Consider the following 21,366-nt stretch of genomic DNA (forward strand, 5'->3'; position numbering starts at 1 on the left):
CCGTCCCGGGCACTCGGCCATGCAGTGGAGAAGTGTGGCTCAATGGTTAGACCAGCAGACCCTGATGCAGAGGTCTAGCCCGGGACCAGGGTTCAATTCCCCGCCTCGGCGGGTCTTGGGCTCAAAATCCCACGGAACTGATAATTTTCGCCTCGGTGCCTATTCCAATCATGGAGTCCCACTCACCAGCCTGGGAGGGGTGTCATGCCTTCCCCTGATTCAGAATCACCAGACCACACGGAGGTCTGACTGACCCTCTCCCTAGTAATCCGGAGGGAAATTACCCTCTTTTCTTGTAGTCCGTGCACATGAGGTGACAGAGGGGACCCAAGGCGCGAAAGTACCTGACCTTCTGGAGCCCTCGCTGGGATCGGGGAGGCAAATGGTACCTCATAGGGACTTCCAGGGAAGTTTGGCCATCTGGTCGCCCCCATTGGAAAGCATTGCGGGCGACCAGATGGCCGAGAGGTACCGTGCGACCAGATGGCCGGGATCGAAAGTGCTTCACACCCGAGCCTTCGTGGTAGGGCTCCTGCCTGCCTGCCTGTGTCCGCGGACGGGAAAGACCGTCCGCCATCGTAATTTACCCCAGGGTTAACGGGTCACCCTTAACATAGCCAGGACGATGGGGCCGATTATGATGGCGGACGGGAAAGACCGTCCGCGGCGGATGGGAAAGACCGTCCGCGGCAGCAACGGACAGGAAAGACGGTCCGCAAGGCAGACGGGAAAGTGAAGGCTTGCAGCATGGTGGGGTTCCCGCAACCCCAGGGCCCGCCTGACGGAACTCGAACGCCCTGGCCCGGTCCCCGTCCCGGCTTCCGAACCCACCTCCCCGGGCCCCGGTGGACCCATGCCGTTGGGCCTGGAGCCCCGGACGCCCAGGTGAGGACTACCGGGGAAACCATGGAGCCCGTCCCGGGCACTCGGCCATGCAGTGGAGAAGTGTGGCTCAATGGTTAGAGCAGCAGACCCTGATGCAGATGTCTAGCCCGGGACCAGGGTTCAATTCCCTGCCTCGGCGAGTCTTGGGCTCAAAATCCCACGGAACTGATAATTTTCGCCTCAGTGCCTATTCCAATCATGGAGTCCCACTCACCAGCCTGGGAGAGGTGTCCTGCCTTCCCCTGATTCAGAATCACCAGACCACACGGAGGTCTGACTGACCCTCTCCCTAGTAATCCGGAGGAAAATTACCCTCTTTTTTTGTAATGCGTGCACATGAGGTGACAGAGGAAACCCAAGGCGCGAAAGTACACAACCTCCTGGAGCCCTCGCTGGGTTCGGGGAGGCAAATGGCACCTCATAGGGACTTCCAGGGAAGTCCGGCCATCTGGTCACCCCCATTGGAAAGCATTGCGGGCGACCAGATGGCCGAGCGGTACCGTGCGACCAGATGGCCGGGATCGAAAGTGCTTCCCACCCTTCGTGGTAGGGCTCCTGCCTGCCTGCCTGCCTGCCCATGCAAGGCAGGGCTCAGGGACCCCGGCTGGGGTTCAGGCGCGGGTTGAACCACCGGGGCTCTCGGGCCTGGACGCCCAGCGGTGGCCTGCCTGGGACCCATGGAGCCCGTCCATGGTCGGACTCCCAATTCCGACAAATTCGTACGGACTCCCAATCCCGACAAATTCGTACGGACTCCCAATCCCGAAACAACTCCGTACGGACTCCCAATCCCGAAACAACTTCGTACGAACTCTCAATCCCGAAACAAATTTGTACGGACTCCCAATCCCGACAAATTCGTACGGACTTCCAACACGGATCGGAATCGAGCCCTAAGTGTCACACATCTGGAAGTTTAATGTCACTCATGAGTGCACTAAAACATGGAATTGTCAGACAGAAGAAATCTGAAAACTTGGCAGCTGTGTTTATAAAAGATACACCTTTAACTCCTTCTAGGCCCAGGTTCAGGTTCGGATTTAAATAAGGGAAAGACAGGAAACCACAGTGCCCTCATTTAGGCCCCTTTCTTTGCTATCCTCAATAAACAAAGCAACTGAACGGGAAAACATATGACACCAATTCCACGATCGCCAACTAAAAGCCCACTAAATGTCGTGTTCAGTCCTGGGTTGGTCTTTTCTGTTTATTAAAACACATGCTGAACAAGAAAGTTCCCCGCTTGTCCTGCTCTGCATGGTCCTAGCTGTACAAAAATGAAATGATAAATACAAATTTGTATGCTTTTTCTCACGCTCAAGCTTTTTCCATTTGTGAGACACTTGTGGCCACTAGTGGTGAACTATATGAACAACAGATTAAGCGTAAACTTCCCTGGTTATTAATAATAATAGAATGATCGTAGTTAAGGAAACACACATAAATAAACAGGAGCACTGCACCTCTAAAAACTGTATCCATGTGCCACACTTTCAACATAACGGTCATTAATTACCCTTGAACTGAAATTTTTTTCCCATTTCCTCCGATTAAATCAGCAATGGAAACTAAATTTCCCACTTAAAAAATTCCCACTTTAAAAATAATCCCAGTTAGACGTGTGACAAGAGTAACATCTAAAAACAAAAAAAAAAACATCCCTGAAGCATTTTTTCATGTATCAGTGTTTCTTTAAAATAAAAAGCAGTTTTTTAATTTGGTAACGTTTTGCGCCACTGTGTGAAGAATTAATAACAGTTTTTGTATTTTCCTCCATTGTATTTTTATTAAAAGCTAATATGTTTTGTGCGCTCTTCCAGGAGTCACAGTTTTGTATCTTATGCAGTGATGGTCACTCTACACAACCAGCTTTCATCGTCGTCAGTGTTAGATGAGATTATGCAGCACGGTGTACACCTGCATCTTCTGAACCTTCATCACTGCGGGGGTGTGGGTACCAGCTCTGCCATCTCGTGAAAGGTTTGGAACAGGGTCTTAACTAGCTTTTCTGGGTCTGTAGTGGCACAGGATTTCCAGGCGGTACAAGACACAACAAACCTGATAGGGCACAAAAAGTGTTCACTTTAGACACAGCACAAAGGAGATTTATACAGCAGACTTCAGTTACTGTTTACTAAAAGAGAGGCAGATCGATCAGACTCCTATTCTCAAGTTTAACCATTAAGCAATAAACTTTCGGTACAACAATGAAAGATCTTCATAAAATTGGTTCATATTTTTTCCAGTGGGAATAAAGTTAGCAGTAAGGGCATCAGACTTCAAGTGTAAGGCAAAACAAAGTGAGAAATGTGGGGCAGTAGGCAATTCAGGTTAGTAGGTTCGACTGGTGAAGTGGTCCCTTTGAGTAACAAGGTCTAGTGGGCAGATTCCGGTGCCGGGGCAGCATTCCCTGTAGGAACACCGGGGCCTGCGTTTTACCGCGACTACACAGGCCCACCAGACTGGCAGCTCAGTGAGAACACAACCAGCGAACTCTCCAAGACCTCGGGCGTGGCAGAAAATGTGCTTGGGGTGCTAATTCAGGGGCATATTATCAAGGACGGCGTTAAAAATTATCGCCGGTTTAGCGGCAGAAAACTGCTGCTAAAGCAGCGATAATTGACTTGATAATATGCCATTGAGAATTCCAATAGAAGTCCATGTTCTGGTGTGAACATGGGATTCTATTGGAATTCTCCAGGGCATATTATCAAGCCCATTATCGCCGCATTGGTGGCACTTTTCTGCCGCTAAACCGGCGATAATTTTAATGACGCCCTTGATAATATGCCCCTTATTGCTTTTTATTTTTAGTGGTGGCGCTAAGTTTTAGGCACCTTTTTTTTCATCAGACTTTGACCGAGAGCCCGTGAGAGAAAGGCAGGCATGGGAAAAATGTTTAAGACACACACAGAAAGACAATTACAAAGGGAGAATGCATGGATTATAAAGAACCCGAAAGGCTGAGGCAAAAGAGACAGGGAGCGTATGGTTGGGGAAGAAAGGTCCAGGATCTTGAATCCAAATTAGTCAGTCTAGGTAACTGGCAGCGCCAGGGAGGGCTACCCTACAACCCTGTCATTCCGCGAGCTGCTCAACAACCCCACAGAAGCACAGAAGGAAGCTATGCTGCTTTATCCAGAGCAGCATACATCGAGAACTGGCAAGAAGATGTTCATGTTATCTTAGAACAACTTTCAACTGACATATTTTGAAAATATGCAATTAACACAGAAAAAAAGAAAACAAAATCAGATAGGTAAACACGACAAGTGTTGCTTCCAGGCTCAGCGCCACTCCTGAGGGAGTCAGGCTCTGAGCCCCGACGTGGAAGAGGCTGTGAAGATGCCCGGCCCCCAGGTCCCCATACACTTGTAATAATGACGCATGACACACTGGTACAGTATCTGGAACTGACACATGGCATGTGAGCCCAGCCCCTTTATTGACAGGGTGACATGTATTGTAACACCTGTGATGGATGGGTGTGTTGTGATGCTGCAAGCCAGCCCTCAGGGAGTGGCTGATCTAAGCCTTCAACTAGAAACACTAGAACAGTGACTAGCGGTCACCACATCCCTCTCAGACTTTATTGAAAATGAAACAACAGAGTCCAACCTGTGGCAGAGTACCAAGCAAAACTCCACATAATCTATTAGGCTGCCTTCCAGACAGGATGAGGGGACAAGTGCAGCTGGGATCACCAAGCATCACGGCATGCCTCCGCCATTTCAACCTGACTGCTCTGGGCACGAATGGCAGTGTAAATGAACTCTGTATTTCTCGCTCACCAGTTCGAATTGGCACAGCTCAGTGGGGCACTGTGGATCCTGTCTCACCTGGTCTCAATGTTTGGAAGTCTATACACAATGTCTATATACACTGTTTGCTGTGATGGTGCATGTGCAGCAATAGTGAAAGCTGTGGATGATACATTTTCAAAAGACATCCAGGCTCCATGAACAGCAAGCTACCTAAGACAGATGACATCCTGTTTACTGTTCACAAGTTTTTCTCAGATGCTGCATTGCTCCCAGCTGGATAGTGAAGACATTTCCAACATCCTTCTCTCACCAGGATTCCCCTCTCATACCAGGATTCCCCTCTCATACTAGGATTCCCCTCTCACGGAAGACCCTTGACGTTCTCTTCACCAGGCTTCCACAGGACTGTGTGGACTACGCCATGTCGCTTCAACACCATACTATAGGCCCATGGAGAAATCGCAACGAGTCCCACCTTCAAGTCATGGGCAGTTGTTTCCAGTCAGGGTACTCCTGCCATCCTGACTCTAGTGCATCGGCATTGACATATTTGGGGTAACCAACTTCCGACAAGAGATCTTTGTGCTTCCTGGTACCTGTGGGTTAGCTGCTGCAGGCGCGTCTCTCGTGTCAGGATTCCTCTCTCACCGTAAATTCCTGAGGCCTTTGCCCCTGGATTGCCACGGGCTCGTGCGGATTGCTCGGATCCTCTTCTAGGCCTCACAACAGAGGTCACTCAGGACATCCAAACAGGACCATGACCCAGTCTCACGTGCAACCCCAAAGGTGGATGTTACAAATGGTCCAACTTGCTTTTCCGCAGGCTTCCGGTTCGCTTGGTCTCGCCGAGGATTTCTGGGCATCCAGCCAGCCTGCCAAGGTGTCAAAGATGTCTCACTGACCTCTGGGTGTTTCATAGATACAGTGCTTCACTGTAGATATCCACGGCTCCTGAGATGTTCCTGGGGATGCACTTGATTTCAACAACACTCACAGTTTGCGGTGTGCCAGACGTCTACTCCACATGCTTCTCTTCTTTTCTCCTTCTTCCTCGTGATTTTGGCTTGTGGCATTGTGCAACTTTTCTACTTTCATCTGCTTCCTCGTGATTTAGACTTGTGGCATCGTGCAACTTCTCCACTTTCATCTTCATCCTCTTCACAACGTGGTCTTTTGCCATCTTGTATTACTTTCCTTTCTTTTGACCAGGCTTCTCCATGTGACGTGCACTTCACATGGGTCTCCTTGGCCATGTCCTAGCCCTCGGACTGAGCCTTCACCCGTCCACTGACCAGACTTCTCATTTTGACCTTCTTCTTTTCATGTTCTTTAACAGGTCTTCTTCTCCGACCATTCACAGGTCTTCTTCTCCAACCTTTTACAGGTCTTCTTCTGCGACCTCTTACAGGTCTTTTTCTTCACTTGAGGGCATACTCCTTGCACCTCAAGGCCACACCTTCAAAGCACTCTCTTCTGCCTCCACTCAGGCAGGCTTCACCGAGACTGTCACTCCGGTGAAAACATCAGGCCTCTTCTTCGCAGGGCTCTCTCTCCCGGGATCCTGCCCGTGCAGTCATCTTCTCTAGTGCAGTCTTCGGCACGCTTCTGACTTTGCGCCCTCTTGTCTTTCACTAGAGGGTGCTCTTTCTACTGGCACCTTGCTCACCCGGTGCTGAGGTTCAAATCCGCTCAGCGGATAACCAAATACTCAGGAGGGAAGAGGGACCTCTACTCTCCCCTAGGGTACAACCAGGTCTGACTGTAACCAGATGCTGGCTCCCTACCCGGGGAGAGAGATGAGACAACTCAGGATCACCAAGGAGAAGGAACATCGAGGTAATCTCAGGAAAGAAGAATTTATCAGGAATACAAGGTATCAGCGTGGCGTCCCTCAAAAAGTTAAACAAACTAGATTTAATACTATCTGTATACCCATCTATTCCTATGCCTAACACCCTTGAGAACTATTCCACCCCTATGTTGTATGTTCCCCAGACTCACAGTACATAATTAGCGCGCTTGCATGATGGCAGGAAGAAGACTCCAATCCGGAAAATCAACTAACTCTGTATAGTAGATATCTACCAACCAAAGGGACATCAATGTTCAATTAAACAGTACCTCGAAGGCTTCTCAGGATTTAGCATTCCAAAAGTCCGATATACCAACGTTATATCAAGAAAAATAGTTCCGCCAAAGGAAAAAACAATGTCCCAAAGCTGCTTGAAAAATACAACAGAAGAAGGTATAAGGGAAACACCAGGCTCCAAAAGTTAATAACCGCCGCAAGAAGGCGGCAACGCCAGAAACGACGCTCACAACAAGAAAATAGTGCGCACGCAACACTAACGAAACACGAGTCGGACTAATCAATTCTTAAATGACTCACAGCCAAAAATAATTAAACAATTTAAGGAAGCACAAAAATGCGCTAACAGTGCCCAAAACAAAAAGGAAAGAAAATTAGGAATTCCAAGAAAAACACCTCAATGGAAATCCGAAAGCACCACAAACAAAGAAAAAGGAAATATTCCCTACTCGGCGAATTCAGGAACAAACGATGTGTGCTGGCGTAGGAAATTGCAGGAAGGTGAGGTCCACAGGAAGTAGGTTGCCAAGCACTTGTGCTTGGGAGCAAGCTTCCTTAAATGACCAAATGGTCACACCACGGGGTCTGTGAGGGCACACAACAGTTCTCTAATCTGGTGCATTCTGGGAGTCATAGAGTTTATGTCTCAAATAGCCTGCACGCACCACCTCCTAATGTGCAACACCCGGTTCCTCCTCGGGGTGCGCGTGCAGCGTGCTTTCTTCTGTCCTTTGTGGACTTGCTGCCTGGGGCTTTGCTGCTTAGCTGTTCTTGCCACCAGTGGTCTCTTAATTAAATGACAAAATGGGGTAAACCCAGTATCCCTATGAACCTGGGCAAGTAATCTGTATAAACAACAATTGGTTCATTGGGGGAAAAAAAATTACTTTTACTGTCTCATACACTGTGTAGACATTTGAAACAACAAGCAGAATCCAGAGACCATCAACGTATTTATGTACTATTTTATACATTTCAGTCATTCATAAATACTGGTTTCATAAGTAAATCACAAAGAATGCTGTACAAAAAGGTGAATAGTGCAAAAAGTGACTTAAAGTGCTCAGTGCTTACGGTGCAAAAGTGAAAGGACTGTACAATTATTATATACAAGGGAGAAAAATAACATGTGGTCTGTGCGTATCATATAATTATCAAACTGTACACCGTATTAATCAGTACTTAGTACATGATATCTATGCACGTAATCCACTTATTCGTCGACGTTTCGACCCTTAACAAGCAAACATTTGGAGTCAACAACGGGTCTTCATCAGGACTGTGGGGGACAGCAAACAGCCTAGGGAATTTAAAAGATGGTTTGTTTAAGAATGGATTCTGCAAGAGACAGTTTGGGCCATCTGTTTCTTGTGCCCAAGATAGCACTCACCTTCGTTCAACCCAGTCAGGTTGAGGTGGAGGATGAGCTGTATTAATCTGTTCTGTCGGTGAGGCTTAGAGTTCGGCCATGACTAACGTTTTACTTTGAGGCTCACCAATATTGAAAGCCCATCTGTAAAGGAGATGGCCTCTCTTTTATAATATATCCGCCATTATAAATATACAAGCGACTGAGGCCATTGTAAATCAATGTGGCTCACCTGGGTATAGATGTGACTATTCTACCCAGTGGGATTCCGAAACTGTGCAAGACTGGAGTTCCCAGGTTCGTAATCAAATTGAGCTGTATTAATCTGCTCTAATGCACAGTTTCGATACACAGCATGAGTGCTTTTTAATATGACATTTTTAATATGACATCACTAATCAAGACTCCATATATTTATATATATACCCAGGTGAGCCACATTTGCTGATATCACCATTTTAATTTCACGCATGCCGATGGGATTCCATGTGCGCAATAGGTTCTATACAACTTATCTGATTCCAACAGCCTCGAAATTAATATATTCGAAACTAAGTACATGGTATTAAATCAGAATCAGTCTTTTAAGGTGAGCATAAGGTCGGGTAGAATCTGCCTGGACATGGTCTCCACTTTTAATTACCTAGGCATTAGTTGAGAACACTTTATCCTGGAAGTCACACATTTCCAAGCGCAGCGCCACAATGATTTATAGAGGCACAGTGCGTCTGCAGGTTCACGAAGCTTCTTTCACCAAAACAATGCCTGCTAACTTTCGTCTTTCCGAGGGAGGATAGGTGCTGACTGCCTGCTAACTTTCGTCTTACCGAGGGAGGACAGGTGCTGGTGTTCCGCAATCCACTCGCCGCTGTATGCCATCAACAGCCGCCGAGTAGGGGAGAGCGAGAGGTGTAAAAAAGTACCTTGCCCAGCAGCCCTTGGTAGAAACCGGAAGTCGTAGCCCTTAGCAGCGCGCCAAGCGGCGCATTCAAAACAGGCTCCACACCCGCGTCGCAAGGCGTGAGCGGGACGCCGGGCGAAGCCCGGGCAAAGGGCGGGCCCTCTACGGCCCTCAGCGGCCAGAAGAGGCTGGGCTGGGGCACCCCCCTGAAGTCTTCATTTGGCCACATACAAGGTACTATTATATTTAGCCCGACAAAACTGCTGTTGAACTTATCTATGTACTGCTGTTAGGTGCCTAACAATGAGGAAGTTATCTAAAAGCACCAGGATGCCTGTTCTAAGATCAAGTACTAAACAAAAAGCGGACATCCCACAACCAGTACCTACACTTACCGCCATTGACAAAATGTTACAGCAGACTATAGGGGTTGTAACTAATGCAATAGCAAATACAGAAAGAAGGATGTCCCTACCGCCAATGGCTATTATTCAAGACACATAGGAAGTGGCTACTGATCTCTCTGAAGTCACCCTAGACGTCACACATGATCAAGATACTAGTCTTGGGGTGACTTCTTCCTTTGCGGACCTTCCATGCGCTCAGGCCCCTATCGAGAACATTAAGGAGTCTGTGAATACTCATAATAATGTTAGCTCTACATGTGATACAACAAAGGCTAAATCAAATAATATGGAGGGGAAAAGGCCCAGAGAATGTTCAAAACAGGTAAAAAAAAAGGCCACAATAAAACTGTGAATCATAATTTAGTGGCACCAATAACTTCCTCTACACCAGGAATTCCTTGCTGGATCGCCAATATGGTAGCTGATCTAAAAGCTGATCTAGAAGACACAATCACTGCATTGATCAAACCCCTTATGTCCAAAATCGACAGACTAACCTCTCTAATAAACAACAAGGGAGTAGGGCAAAGAAGACAATTGGCACAGGACAATGCTTTATCAAAAGTGGGACATGATGGGGGCTTGTCCAAACAAATAATAAAAGACAAGGCAACACCAACAAATGAATTGGCATCAAATAAAGCAAAGAGCGCTAAACAAATGAATACTCAGGCTGCGCAAAAAGTCCCAATACCTCCAAATCCCTGTAACACCAATGAGAAAACACAGGGCCAAACAAAACAACAATGCCAAGGAAATGCTCAAGTAGTAAACGGAAAGAAAGACCAACCCCCGAAAGACAATTCCACGGCAAACCCTACCCTGTCAACGTATGCTCCAGTAAATAAAACAACATCGACCCGATTTAGGACAATCAATCTGCTACCCAAAGCTCTGCCCTTTGTGGTCGTATTAACAGGAGTGCCACCACTATCAAAGGGTAAAAGGGAAACACATGTGGAATTAAAAAACAAATGTGTGCAGTGGTTGCAGATAAATAGACCCCTACCCCCTAACATCTGTGGGGAAATTCTTACAGTAAGGAGGGGGGAGTGGATTGGGAGAGGAATAAAAGCAATAGCAGGGGATATAATAACAGTCAATTTTAGAGACATTGCAGCAGTAAATTATATATGCAATGCACCCCCTAGCAGATCTCACACACAAATCCACCCCTTACACCTGTCATACTTTTATCCATATACACCACAAAGACCAGTGCAGAGAAATAGAATTCCCATGAATAGGGTCCCACAGATGGAACCTCAGTATAAACCAGTCCAATGGCAAAACCCATATCAAACCAATTCAGCCTATGAACCCTTCCTAGCTCAACACGTGCACTGGAACAGGTTCAGTGCTCTTGAAGAGATCGACTGACTTGAACTAAAGAAATCTATTGCGCTAGACACCCTTACAAGATTAGAGGAGGAAGGTCCGATTGTAATAGGAATCGGAATTCCAAGCTCCATAAGGCATAGTGATTGTAGAGAAGCTAGCAAAAAGAATGTAAAAACCAAAAAAGGGGGAAATAAAACAATAGAACATTTAGATCAAAAGACAACCCCAGAGCAAAATAAGGATAGTGACAACATCCCAGAATCCCGTACCAATATAACAACTTCAGAAATAGTACAGGAAGAGCATCTAGCAAGGGATCCTGCAGAACAGCTGAGGGGGGGCAATCACAGTAATCTTCGGATTATATCCTGGAACATTGCTGGACTAGCAGCTAAATTTGAATCCCAGGAATGGCAGAATTACATTAAAAATTTTCAAATGATATGCCTCCAAGAAACATGGGCGGTCGACCCAAACTTGTATAGTCTAGAGGGGTATAAATGTTTTTCGGTGCCAGCCACTAAGTCACTATCGGGTAGAGCGATTGGGGGATTGATAATGTATGTAGACCTTCACATGCAGGGAACTTGGACTACTTATAATTGGAACTCACGGAATATACAAGCTGTGGGGTTTCTATTTAAAAGATTTAACATTCTTTTACTAAACTGGTATAATGCCGTAGGCACGATGGGAAAGGGGTCCGTTGTTAAGGAACTGGACTCCTGCTTAGAAAAGTTGGTTTCCTCAAATAAGACACCAAACCCCCCCAGTATAATACTTATGGGGGATTTTAATTGCCATCTCTGTGGTAATTTAAAACCATTCAACATAGATTGGTCAAGATGCACTGTAGCAAAAGGGCCACACTTTGCTCCTGTAACTGAGGGATGGGACCTAGAGAAATTAACAAAAAGGCACAATCTAGATCACACTATGGACCTTGCAGAGTTAGGTGAAAATGGAGACCTCAACCCAACATTCAGAGGTAGAGGTTGCCAGTCATATATTGACTTTATTCTAGTCTCACCCCTCATAAAGAGAAACATTAGTAACATGGCCATAGATGCAAGCATCTTTAGTGACCACAATCCCTTGACCCTTGTACTAAAAGGGTTTGATTTTAAAAAATCCACAAGGAGAACAGATGTTATGGAAAAGGCAGTGGACCAGGGAAGGAGGATTAAGTGGGCAAAGATTGATGGAGATAGATTTTATAGAAACTTAATTACAGAGGGACTAAACGCCATAAACATATGTCTCGACCCTCAAGTGGAAGGAGCACCAGTGGTTAGCGCATTTGAAGAAATTGCGCGCCATGTGGATAGTCTACTAAAGACTTCTAAAGATAGTAAAGTTCCTTCCACACCACGTTGGTTTGACTTCTATTTGCACTAAGGCGCATAAACAACTTACACTTAGTCTCCACTCCAAACCCAGGGATAAGCTTAAAATTGCACAACACAGAATTGAATATAAAAAAGCACTGAATAGCCGGAAAAAGAGTTTACAAATTCAAGCTTGGGAGGACCTGAGGGAGGCAGCAGAAAGGCGAGATACCTCGGGATTCTGAAAGGTTATTAATACCCCATGCTTCCAGGACCCAGGAGCACCTAAAATAATTAACACGATCTTACCCGAACAATGGCAGACCCACTTCCAGAGCCTCTATAATTATGCAGGACACTCACTTCAGGGCGAAGGACCAAGGTTAATTTCTAATATAAAACTGGACTTTCGCCTGGAGGAAGTGGAATTGGCAATAGTGGGACTCTGCAAGAATAAAGCACCTGGCCCTGATGGGATACCCGCCGACCTCTACCTGAGCAACACAGACCCATGGGCCCCACTGCTCACGAGGGTCTTGAACGAGGCAGTGGTGGCAGGATTGCCTCGCTCTTGGTTTATAAAAAAGGGAATCGCGATAACCCGCAATGTTACCGCCCCATATCCCTTATAGACGTGACAGCTAAAGTACTGGGCTGTGTCATTTTACATCGTCTGCAGGAATGGGAGGAGGAGTATCAGGTCCTGACAGATGTTCAATATGGCTTCAGGAAGGGTAGATCCACCACTGATCAATGCCTGAACCTGTACCTCCTGACAGCAAAATACACCATCGCTAGCAGTGGGACCATATATATGGGGATCATGGATCTCTCTGCGGCTTTTGATCGTGTAAATAGAGAAAAACTCTGGTTGTTGCTGTTAAGTCTAGGAGTGGATCAACCCCTTGTAGACGTTCTAAAAACTCTACACTTGAATACGTCTGCAAGTGTGAGATATAACCAAGAGGGAAGTAGGACTGACCCCTTCTTATGCACCAGTGGAGTGAGGCAGGGCTGCATTTTAGCACCCTTCCTGTTCTCTATATATATTAATCTCCTGGAAAAAGAACTGCCTAAATTACATGTGGATTCACCACAAATTGGCCATCGAGCGGTGCCGGTATTACTTTATGCCGATGACGCGGTACTCTTAGCCAGAACTCCATTGGGATTACAGAAGCTGATTGATGGTTTTGTCGAATTTATGGCCGGACTTGATTTATCGACAAATTTGGAAAAATCTTACATCATGTCAACAGGAGCAAAAGATAAAGGGAAATTTACCTATAAAATTGGGTCACACAAGATTGGCCAGGTTAAGATCTTTTCATATCTTGGTGTGCTGTTTGACGATCAACTGAACTTTAACCCCCTGGTGGAGAAGCACGCAACAAAGCTGGCGGCGTCAACAGGGGCCATAATGGGGTACGGGAGAAGACTGGGCAGGTTGTCCCCAGAGCAAATTTTGAACCTGTACAGATCAATTTGTTGTGCCAAGGTTACATATGGAGCAGAAGTATGGGGTTTTATAGACAAAAAATTACAACAGATTCAGGTGGAAGAAAATAAATTCCTCAGAAGAATCTTGAAACTGCCACAGAGTATCCCGGCCTATATTATTCATGAGGAAGTTGGAGAACCTTACATTGAAGACCGGATCAAAATAAACCTCTCCTTGCCTGGGTTAAAATCTGGATCAATCCAGAAGCGGTCCTTACAAGACAAATCATAAAAGACTGTCTGAAACGTGACAAAGGGGGCCACATACCCTGGCTAAAGTATATAAAGGACTCTCTGGAGGCAATTGGCTGTAAACATTTCTTCACAGACCCAGAATCCTTAACTGGCCAGAACAAAACTATGGTTAAAAAACTTTTTTCAGACTTGTCTCTGACGACTAGGGCTGAGATGGAAAGACATAAGCCCACTGTTTTATCCTATTGCCAACTAACAGTGAAGCAAGGAATGGAACCATATTTGAGGGTCATGCATAATGCTCAGGACCGGTACCATATGACCCGATTCAGACTAAATATGCTCCACCATTTACTTGCGGTCCCTTCTGGGTTCACTCTTAAAGCGGAGGCGAAGGGTACCTGCGGCTGCGACACTAGGTCTCCGCAGGATACCCTTCACTTTGTTTTGTTATGCCCCTTTTACTCTGCCCCAAGACGTAAGTTTTTAGTAGGGATCCTGAAAGAAACAAAAATCAGACAAGCAAAAAAGGCCTTGAGATTTCTTCAGGAAGCCGCAGATGCCCATACGTTGCTTTGCACTACAAGTTTTATCCGGGTTGCATTTGGCTAAGGAACACTAGAGAAATAAACAATTTTAATGCTTCCTAATCACGTAAAGTAAATTCCTCTTTTCCCTATCTTTATGAAATGTGTTTTTAGCTAAATTTTAACCTTTTTAAAATTTTGTATTTAAATATATGTGTGTATATTGTGTATGTGCTTTTATGGTGTCTTTTTAAGTGCCGAATAAAGATTTATAATTGAAATTGTGATTGTGAAGTAAATATGTCTGGGGGAAGGAGGCTGTTTACACCTTATCCTGCCTGCCCTTTGTCTCCCTGCCTTTAGAGATGCCGCTGCAAGCATGCAGGCAATCACCCCCTGTAAACCCGTCACCAAAGGGCAGCTGCCCCTCCCTCCCCCCTCTTTTATCCCATGCAAATCCGACCCCAGGTAGAGATTCACTTTTATTTTATTCAGTAACGCTTTGGAGTTCAAGGGGGGACGATGGCAACACTAGCCCCAGTGAAAACGACATTATTTTTAAACAAAGGAGCAATAACCAGGTGTCCCTGGAGATGCGAAAAAAGAGAAAGGACGAATTGAAGAATCTTTGATCTGGTGCAAATAGCAACACAGGACAAGTCAGTTTTTCGTTATGTTTAATGATAGCTATCATCTTCCTCTTACTCCCCTGTTGCCACACTCGTTGAACTTTGTTATACAACCTTAGCCCAGCCTGTTTTCTTGGCGTGATCAGTACTTTATAGTGCTGTATTACACTATTCCCCCATAGTGCGCGGTGTTTCAGTTCCAGCTCTCCTCTTTGCTGATGTCACCATTTTAATTTCACGCATGCCGATGGGCTTCCATGTTCGCAATAGGTTCTATACAACTTATCTGATTCCAACAGCCTCGAAATTAATATATTCAAAACTAAGTACATGGTATTAAATCAGCATCAGTCTTTTAAGGTGAGCATAAGGTCGGGTAGAATCTGCCTGGACATGGTCTCCACTTTTGATTACCTAGGCATTAGTTGAGAACAGTTTATCCTGGAAGTCACAAATTTCCAAGCGCAGCGCCACAATGATTTATATGGGCAAAGTGCGTCTGCAGGTTCACGAAGCTTCTTTCACCAAACCAATGACTTCTATACTGGAGAGATACAAAGCGAAGGTTCAAACAGCGGCCCTGTATGACGTGAAAATCTGGGGGTATGAAAACTAAATGCCTTGACCATAGGAGCAAATACTTTTGTTAGATCTTTAGTCTATCTACCTGTAAACACTCTCTTGTTACCACTACATTTGAACTTGGGCTTAAAGAACATCACACATGCCCCTATTCTTCTAATCTTTGGCCTTTGTTACTCTGGATAAAGTTGCAGGCATCTCCTCAGTTTGCCATTTAAAGAGAATGCCTACAGGAGATTCTGAGATCTTGACTGGATCCTAACCTTGGCAACACCATGTGAACGATTGGTTTGTAATCTTGGGTCTTGAAATCATGTGGTTAGATCCATTCTCATTAGCTATGGCCTGTAAAATCAAACTTAACAAGCATTTGCAATGCAATAGATCTTAAATTACTGAAAGTTCGAGCAATTGACGTTGCATTATTAGCTGCAACGCCATTAGCTTAAACTTTAACTACTGCAAGACCTATTGCATTGCAAATGCTTGTTTATTGTTAAAGTTAGCATTCGCTCCACTTCAAACATTGAGCAACCCACTTGCTCAGTCTCTGCAGTGATGCATGTGGGTCGTCACTGTCACCACCCTAGGTATGGGTCAATCAGCGCTATAGGCCCTTGCTCTGAGATGTTTGCCTGAAGCAGGTGCAGTAATCACCTATGGCCACTAGTTAGCACTGCTGCATTATCTCCAGGCCAGCAGCTTTCCTGACTATGCAGTCAGTCAAGATTATGTTTATTTAGACCATAGTCTTTAAACAGTACTAAAAGTATTTGCGATTAAAAACATTCTACGAAACAATTTATATAAAATTCACAAGTTCAGAATATTGCTTCAACAGTAGCAGCAGAGTTTCTTTGGGTGGGCCTGTCCGTTAAAAGATCATATACACTTAAAACAAACATTGTCACTCATAAAAGCTCTGTAATTCATCTATTTTTCACAAATTTCTAAAAATTATTGCTCAAATGTTTTTAAGAATCTTTGTATTACCTTTATATAGTTCCCTAGTGCAATTGCAATTTCAACAGTGGGCATTTCTGTTAGTAAGTTGATCGCCTGTGACTATGCAGGCCTCGTTGCGTTCTCTGCCGGAGTTTTCCTTGCGTGGGGAGGCTACCCTCACAGCTCCTAGCAACCAACAAAATCAACAGGCACTTTGGTGCAGTGTGGGCTATCTCTTTCCTTTTCAGGATCCGGTGCATCTTATACTTGAAGGAATGCCACCTGTAAATGTCAATAGTAGGCTCACACCGCCAGACCTCTCACCACAGCCCTTCACGGGTGCAGTCACTTCTCTCCCGGCCCGGTGATTGATGGGGGGAGCCATTCACAGCTGCACTGCCACTTTTCATGTTGCTCGGCGCTGTCATTCACCCAGTGCTTTCCCCCTCCAGGGAATTAAGCACGTTCCTGCCCGGCCAAGCTGCAATACAAGGACATAGCACCACAGTCACTAGCCGTCTCCTCTCGCCCGTAGGTCTCAGCAGGTGGGTTGTGTAAACTTTGGTGGGAGCCCTTACACGTGCGCTTTTTTGCACATGCTGCTTTTCATGCACCGTGCAGCCTTTTGTTGTGTCCTAGCAGACACAGTCTAGTTGTTCTTCGTGTAATGAAACACTTAACAGCCACCCACCACTGATGTCACGACATCACGTGACACAGTCAATAAATAGTGCCGAGCGCACGTGCTCGTGGCTCATTAACCAACTAACCATGCTTGTGTCCGTGTCACCCTCATTACCCTAATGCTGGCTTAGGGCCCCGACACAACATTTGGCGACGAGGAGTGGTGGCTGAGCCCAGCCTGCCACAGCCATTTTCGTCATGGGTGAAAGGGGGAGAGAACAGCAGGGCGACATCGTGCCCCCTCCCCTCCCTCAGGATCGGCGCCAGCCTGCCGAGTGGCCCGTGTGGCGTGTGCCTTGCCCCGGGCCCAGAGGTCCACATCGAGGTGACCGGGAGCTCACCCCGCACCTAGACCCCCAGCGCAGGAGGAGAAGCGGACCGGGCAGTGCCCACCTGCACCGGCCGCAACTGTGCCCCAAGCGGACCGACCTGAGCCCACCCGAGTCGGCCGCAGCAGCAGGGACCCCCACCGGAGCGGAGTGCTGGCCGGGCGGAGCCCACTCGCCACGGCCGCAGCTGAAGAATTGGCCCGTAGGCTGGAGGTGAGCCCGGGTGCTGGGAATGGCCCCGGGGGGTCGCGGATGCCAGAAGCGACCCCCCTCATGTAAGCGCACCAAGCGGAGCCCACCCGCATGGCCATGGTGACTTGCCGCGAGAAATGCGGCCAAAAATAAACTTTACAATAAAGCAAGGCCAGCGGAGCCCCCCCCCGGCCTGCTAGGAGCGTCTCCTGTCCCCACCATGCAGCGTGTGTAGTATGAGGCTGCTGCGGCGGGAGAATAATGAAAGCGGAGCCTACCCGCTGTGCCCGAAAATGAACAGTGAATAAAGCAGCACCAGCGGCGCCCACCCGCGGCCTGCCTGAAGTGTCCCCTGTCCCACGCCCCGCACAGCGTGTAAGCAGAGGAGCTGCCGCGGGTGGGGAGAGCAAGGAGGAGAAAGCAGCATATGGCCCGCGGCGAACCAGAGCTGCGACGACACCCCCACATGAAGCCCGCGAAGAGTGAGAGAGTGTGGAGACTCGGAGCAGCGCCCGCAGCGTGTGGAAGAGCTGCCGGGCGGTGACACACTGAAGCGGAGCCCACCCGCGATCACCACAAGTGCCCCAAGCCAAAGCACACAGACAAACCCCCCGCGCAGCACAGAGCAAGGACCCTGCCGCGGTTGGAGGACAACAAGAGAAATTACAGTCCCTAAGCAGACATTCCCGGAACACAGGGCAAACCCACACCAGTAGTGCAGCCTCAGCTGGCACCCCCCCCCCCCCATCGCACCATAAACATTCTTGTGCCTCACTTCCGCCATGTTTAAAAAACAAACAAACAGAAAGTTAGGACTTACCTGGGAAGGGGTGGTGTCCTGCTCCGGACGCCTGTAATCAGCAGTGGCTCCAACTTATGTGCAGGTCGAGGGAAACAAGTCCTCCAAGCACAAACAACCTGGGAAGAAAGCTACCACGAAAAGGAAGCTGCTGTTGAAGGAAAGCCTAAATCTACACTGCCATCTAATGGACACTGGGTGGTACTGCAGCAAATGGAGCAAACAAGCACAAGACAGCACAAGGGAAAGCCTACAGAACGAGAACAAGCCTGCAGCGACACGGACGTAGACGGAGACCCATCACCATTGCAGAAGTGACACCTGTGGCCACAGGTGCTCACTGCAAAAGCAGGAGAGAAAACAACCTCACGCTGGACGGCAAGAGAGAGTCAAGACGTCTACCGCAAGCAGCGAGATTCAAGGGCAACCGACTGGAAGCGCGCAAGTGTACCCCGGACGCGGACGGTACAGGACAGCGCCTAACAGAGAGGAAGCCACACCCAAAGCACCAGAAGACGTGCAAGGCAAGTACCCAAGTGTGAAGAAGAAAAGTGCGATACGCACGTGAAGAAGAGCGACAACGCCAAAGGAGCTAAAGGAGCACAAGGAACAAAACTACACTCAAGGAACAAAGCTACACTGAAGATGTCCCGCGGCCGGTACAAAGTGAAGCAAGAACTTGTAACGGCAATGCACACTGACGTGCAATGGAAGAGTGACGCAAAGTTACCCTGCAGCCAAAAGGAGGCGAAGAAACCACGCACGGTCAACGCCCCCAGAAGCCAAAGAGCCTCACCGGAATCTCGTGCGACAAGTGCACCCACCGGAGAAAATTCCAGGCGAGGTGACGTAACCCTCCAGAATCTGAAGAGCACCGACAAAAGTGCGCCAACGCCAAAAGCCGATCACCCAGATGGTCGCCCGAACAGGAGAAGAGAAAACCGACCTGCCAACAGGTCGCCGGAATGCTGACCCGCCATAAAGGCGCAGAGAAGGTATTCTGCCAAGAAGTCAGGATGAAGATGTCCTACCAGAAGACGTCCGTGAACTGAGAAATCAGGAGAATGTCCGGAAGAAGACCCGGAGAGACGGACGCACAATCCACAAGAAAAGAAGTAATAGGAGGCAAGAGAGAAGATCATAATGACCGTTCCAGTCACCGAAGAGTGGAGAGAAGACAGTGTCCTAAAGACAGGACAAGACCAGACTGAAACAGGCGGAGTGCATGCTGCTTGAAGAAGCCTGGTCAGCAAGACAAAGGAAGAAAGGTGACCGCACCATGTCACGAAAAGGAGAAGGGAGAAAAGAATGAAGAAAGAAGTCATGTGGCACGACGCCAAGAGCAACATCTGGAAAAGGTGAGGAGAGGTGTGATAAGTCTCCATACTTACCAGAAGAAGAGGTGACACACACCACAACATTGTGTACAGTGACCCACACGTCCAGGAGAACACTGATAGCACCAAGAACATAACAGGCACCTATTCACAGGACCCCGACGACCCGTGGACGGCAGGAGAGTACAGGCCGGACCATTGGAAACACCCACCTTTGGAATTGAGCGGAAGTCTGGAAGCGGAGGGAGCTCAGATGTCCTGAACAAGGAGAACTGACCAATCCACACCAGGCCATGGAGATCCAAGGGGAAAAGGCCTCAGGGACACCGGTGGCAGAGGGTCCCGACACGAGAGATGGGCCCATCCTGTGGGCAAAGGCAGGAGTCAACAACTACCCTTCAGGAGGAGCTACAGACTTTGTGAGGTAGTCCCCTCATCGTCTCCTCCATTCACACGCAGACTGTGGAGTTGGAGCAACGCTGTGGAATAATACCCGGCCCAGTGGAAACCTGATGTAAAGGGCCTCCGGGACATCTCGTGGCAGGAGAACACCCGAGAGAGGGGCGTCCTAGTGAGAAGAATGTCCTTCAAACACTCCATCCATTGTAATGTAAAGCTAAGCTGCCTACAGTGAAGAAACCGACGGACCAGTAGAAGACAACATCCTTCAAGTGTAACATCTGGTCATCCTGTTTGACGTCATCCTCAAAAACAAGATCTCAGTGGACTGACCAACACACTTCCACGGTGCAAGTCCAGAAGAGCACGCCCACCGATAACCAAGACGTCAAGCCAAGAAGAACTAAAGTTTCAGCAGCAGTTTTCACCGTCGTCATCAAGCAAGCAGCTGAAGAGACTCAGTGTAAATTTTTAATTACTGTATATTTATGTACTTCCTCCCACAGGTTCGGACTTTTGTCTTTCGTTAATTTTTATCAAATTTTGGGAGGAATGTTGTGTCGTAGCAGACGCAGTCTAGTTGTTCTTCGTGTAATGAAAAACTTAACACCCACCCACCACTGATGTCACGACATCACGTGACACAGTCAATAAATAGAGCCGAGCGCATGTGCTCGTGGCTCATTAACCAACTATCCATACTGGTGTCCGTGTCGCAGTCATTAGCAGCATGTGGGCCTAGGGCCCCACGACACAACACCTTTCTTTCTCCATGTTGGGTACAAGTTGGCCAGCATTTCTCTGGTCAGACTTGCCACACTTACTTGGGCCGCTGCAGCGTTCCTAATGCTACAAGCCATGTCTTATTTTCTTGTCGCAGTGCTGGCAGCAAACAGCTGGGTCACTTCTCTTCCCTTTCATCACCAGCACCGTTTGCAGGCTCATGACCCAAAGCTGTCTTTTGCTACTGCACCATTTTATGGGACACTCATCCTCCAGGGAACATCGCTGTGGGTCAGCCCTGCTGTGGCTGCTCCCCTTTACCCAACTGCGCTCTCTTACGAGGTAGCCTGACGTACTTCACGTGTGCTGTGCCATTCTCATGCACCTGCTGCCGGCTTCCTCATCACTGCAGGCCTCCTCTTCAGTACAGTGGGTGCACAG

At 47.6% G+C, this 21,366-nt stretch overlaps 1 protein-coding gene across 2 annotated transcripts in view; it reads right to left on the minus strand.

Annotated features, from left to right (window-relative positions):
- Positions 1-2,511: 2,511 nt before the first annotated feature.
- Positions 2,512-21,366, minus strand: part of LOC147688907 (peroxisomal carnitine O-octanoyltransferase-like) — a 633,161-nt gene continuing 614,306 nt past the window's right edge. Inside the window, exon 17 of one of the 2 annotated variants that reach the window (XM_086941804.1) lies at positions 2,512-2,943. In XM_086941804.1, coding sequence (XP_086797930.1) covers positions 2,823-2,943 — 121 coding nt within the window. In that variant the 3' untranslated portion in view covers positions 2,512-2,822. The remainder of the gene's footprint in view (positions 2,944-21,366) is intronic. The other variant, XM_086941803.1, reaches the window with a different exon arrangement.

The sequence above is a fragment of the Lissotriton vulgaris genome, chromosome 10 (assembly GCF_964263255.1).
Source record: "Lissotriton vulgaris chromosome 10, aLisVul1.2, whole genome shotgun sequence".
Classification (NCBI taxonomy): domain Eukaryota; kingdom Metazoa; phylum Chordata; class Amphibia; order Caudata; family Salamandridae; genus Lissotriton; species Lissotriton vulgaris.